The 4077-nt window shown below is 48.8% G+C and overlaps 1 protein-coding gene across 1 annotated transcript; it reads left to right on the top strand.

Annotated features, from left to right (window-relative positions):
- Positions 1 to 1804: 1804 nt before the first annotated feature.
- On the top strand, positions 1805 to 3739 carry Pmar_PMAR019118 (conserved hypothetical protein; the record flags this gene model as incomplete). Its single annotated transcript, XM_002780173.1, has 5 exons — positions 1805 to 1940; positions 1991 to 2128; positions 2174 to 2324; positions 2369 to 2498; positions 2546 to 3739. 5 exons carry the CDS (start codon positions 1805 to 1807, stop codon positions 3737 to 3739), a joined length of 1749 nt encoding a protein of 582 aa, XP_002780219.1.
- Between the last annotated feature and the right edge of the window lie 338 nt (positions 3740 to 4077).

Raw genomic sequence — 4077 nt, 5'->3', positions numbered from 1 at the left:
TTCACAGCGTGACTGGATAGGAAATCATTTCGTGATTACTACTTATTTATATTGATATCACTCTTGCCTATATTCGCAACTCTACTGTAGGTTGGATTGATTCGCAACGTGATTTATTATCATTTACTTCTATTGATACCACTCTTACCTATATTCGCAGCTCTAGGTTGATTGATTCGGTACGTTAATTATTTCTATTCACTTTGTATTGATACCACTCTTATCTATATTCGCTACTCTAGGTACGCCGTACTCATTGGCTAAGATTAGAAGGAGTGATCTTGAACGATTCCAACACCAGTCACCACCCATGTTGTATGACGTTACGGATCGACCGGTGCTTACTGTGGACCTTTACCCCTACAGTGAGATGCTGAGAAGACGGTATAATATGTGATGCTTTAATCATTTATTGATGTTGTTGTTGGTGGTCCATAAACTTTCTGTTGCGTTGAAGCCTCCTTTAGACTACTAGTATAGACCTGGTTGCTTATGATATTATACGGCGTAAAGTACGGCGTATAGTACGGAGTATAGTAACTATACATTCTACTACAATACGGACCATAATGTGGTGCGTATAGTATACGTACCACATTGTGGTCCGTAATAGACAGTTTGTGAGCCACGGGCCACGCAAGTTTATCAGACATACTTCAGCGTCATTCCTAATGGTATTGTATGAATCACTCAAGCGTAGTGGCAACTGTGCTGCAATTGTTACCGCAATACCTAGAGAATGGTAGAGTTACTACTACATCTAGTAGTCTACATAGTTATCATCATAGTTTATTAACGACCTCAAAGTGCTGTAGTCGTGAAGCCGTCAGGGTTAGGCGTGTCAATAAATGCACGTAAACTTCGTATGAATAGATATTCTCTCGAGTTCCCCTTTTCCGAATACTGCTAATCTGTCTGGTTTGTCTATCGTGGACGGATCCTTCTACCACTAGTGGCCTCGACCCCTTCAACACTTACTATCCGAGAGGTTACTCGATACATTATGGCGAGTTCCGGTATCACTTGTGTAGCGTTCCGCTGCCAGCTTTTGGGAACGTCCCTGGGCTGAGGCTGCTCTCGTGGGCGTGCGACTGCTTAGGTCCTCGCCGCCTGAACACTTGATCAGGCTATGTGTTTGCGTGCTCCATTGCACGCGAACACAAGATCATTCTCAATGTTTCTCGAATTGACTGTATCCGTTACTCTACCACTACGTCCAAGTCGTAGTATCCTCTGTGCTCGGTGAACGAGTACCGTGGGCTGCAGTTCTCCCGTAACAATACTCCCAAGTTTTTCCGAGGGCAGCTGATTTTCGTTGAACCAAAGGAGGAGTAATTTACCCGTAGAAACCCGTGGCTTTCATATGAGAGACGCTGGGTCTCACGGGCGTCTCGTATCAAAGTTGCCATGAAGTATTTTCTAGATGGCCGTACCCTTCAAGAAAAGGGTAACAGTGTTGCCATTCTCAACACTCGAGTAGCTCAAGATGAATTTCTCGCTGAATACACGGCTCGGCTTTTTTAACCAGACGTGGGCACAATGCGAAGCGAAGCCAGAATTAGACGGCAACTGCCTAGTTACTCCGTCTCCATTATCGCTACCAGTCATTAAACCACTCTTACACTAACGTATCTCGACAACAAGCGAACCGAACTGGATGCGAAACGTATCCGAAACGGGCGGCGTGACGCCTCAGATGTGCATGCGTGCAACTCTATCAGCGGTCACCACTAGGAGGGATTATTGGGAGACGTGCCTCAAAGCTTGGAGACGTGACTCGTTTCTCAGCTTTGTAGTCATCTTAATGACCCTCGTACTATCCCTCTTGCTAGCCTGCATCAGTTGGCAAGCCCTCTCAGCCCCCTTCCGATGGACGGTGCTGGACCAAGGTGGAGGCCCTGGCGCCCGCGACAGGCCGGGCATCGGTTTCGATCCAGTTCGTAAGTTGAGCACCACCTTGGGAGCTCACTGGTGCTCTCCATTGTTTCAGGTAGAAATTTGATATCCTTTGGTGGTCGTTCTGGAAGTACCTTGTTCCAAGACACGTGGTACTTCAACGTGGAGAGTCGAACCTGGACTAGAGTCAATGTCCCCAATCCTCCCGCTGCGAGGTTCGATGCCATCGCCGGTAAGAGTGCTCCTTTCGCCTCGTCCCTGCTATTAGATTCATCAGGCTATGACTTGACGACGGGTCTCTTCGCTATCTCCACTGGTGATGCTGCGCCCGTCTTCTTCAACGATCTCTGGGTGCTGGTAGACTATGCTGGTCCGAACCCACAATGGCGCCGAATTGACAACCAATCGACTCTCTCATTCGAACCAAGGTGAGCATCGTCTCGCGTCATAGCTATAGAAGCTGGCCGATTAGGTACGGTTGCGGTGGGGGTATGAACCCAGATGGTTATTTCTACATTACTCATGGGTTCAGCTCTGGGACTCGTTACTCCGACACCTTTCGCTTCCGGCTCTCTGCCACTAGTGGAGGGTCCTGGGAAAAGGTAGCTCTCAGTCCTGTGCATGCGGCATTATGATCGCCTTCTTTCAGCTATCGGAGACGTTCCAGTACGGTATCAATGAGCCCCATGGGCGTTGCTTGGTTGCTAATGCGATCCCTCTGGACAGCAAGTTTGGGAAGTTTGTTATGCTCGGTGGGTGCGCCAATGGTGGCAGACACGGTGGTCCCTGCCCGGCCTACGATACTTGGACATTCGACCAGTCGATGAACTGGCAACGTCGGTCCGATGCACCGGTACCAATTCAATATGGTGACTTGGCTGCTTGGGGAAGCGATAAGATCATCATGTATGGTGGGAACGGTGGGAATCTCGCTCAGCCCATCAGCATTACCGAGCAAAACCCGTCTGATGTTCATGTCCTCGATCTCAACACGAATGAGTGGGAGAGCTACACAGCGGAGCTGCCCAGCGGGGTACCTGGACTCACGCCTCAGTCGAGCGCCATCGCCTTCCACCGAATGGCAGTAGCGAGCCTCGATCCGCCGATTGTCCTCTTATTCGGTGGTCGAATCAATGGTCATGTGTTGGTGCTTACCGGTGGTCCTGTTGGTAGCCCGAGAACTAGCGGTTGGTTCTACTTCTCTTGGATATGGATTCACGGTATATTTATGTTCGCCGCTTGGGGGTTATGTCTTCCTATCGGTGCTTTCATTTTCCGATTCTTCCGGCACAAAAAGTTTGCCTGGCCAGTTCATCTCGCTCTTCAAAGCATCGGAATAGTCTTCAGTATTGTTGGGTTCATCGCCTCCTTTTACACTGGCGGCCGTTTCGACTTCGCCCATGCGTACGTTGGCATTATAGTATTCATTCTCGGGTGTTTGCAGCCGATCAATGCGGCATTCAGATGCCACCCCCGTGGACGAAACTTCCTTTGCAAGATTGACTACAGCAAGAGGTTCATCTTCAACGCCATTCACCAACTCGGCGGGCGTGCCGCTCTGTTGCTGGGCATTGCTAATATCATGCTCGGCATACCTCTCGCTCAACTTCAAGTTGGTTGGCTGATTGGTGTTGGTGTCTGGTTCGCCGTCCTCATCGCTGGGCATTTCTTGTGCGAGATTCTTCGTACGAGAGGGATCCTACCACGCATCCCTCGAAGTGACAACGAGCTCTACCTGCCGGGCCCACTGAAGAAATTACACACGAACGCACATCGCGATGAAGATTTGATCGCGCCTATACCCAAGGATGTGGGAAGGGCGCCAGAAGCTTCCGGTCAGTGACTTTGCAAGTACTTACGTTCTCATCGGTTATCATGGTAGATTTTTTACATAAGAGCTATGAATTGGCTCTTCCTTACCTAGCTTACGCTTGGCATATTTCATCACCTGACGACGGTTGGTGAAATCATTCGAACCAAGGTTCTACTTAAAAGGATAGAAGTCTCGAGTTTGTAACCACAGGGTATTTCAATGCGTTGAGCCTAACTAAGCATCACAGAACCGAACGAGCAAGAATACATTTAAAACTCGTACGTGACTTGTTCTGCCGACCTACAGGTCATAGCGCAACAAAGGATAGGTGAAGCAGATAGATCAGTAAAGAGTCTGTATATTGGACG

The sequence above is a fragment of the Perkinsus marinus genome (genome assembly GCF_000006405.1).
Source record: "Perkinsus marinus ATCC 50983 genomic scaffold scf_1104296944428, whole genome shotgun sequence".
Classification (NCBI taxonomy): domain Eukaryota; phylum Perkinsozoa; order Perkinsida; family Perkinsidae; genus Perkinsus; species Perkinsus marinus.
This window is presented reverse-complemented; position numbering and strand designations above follow the sequence as displayed.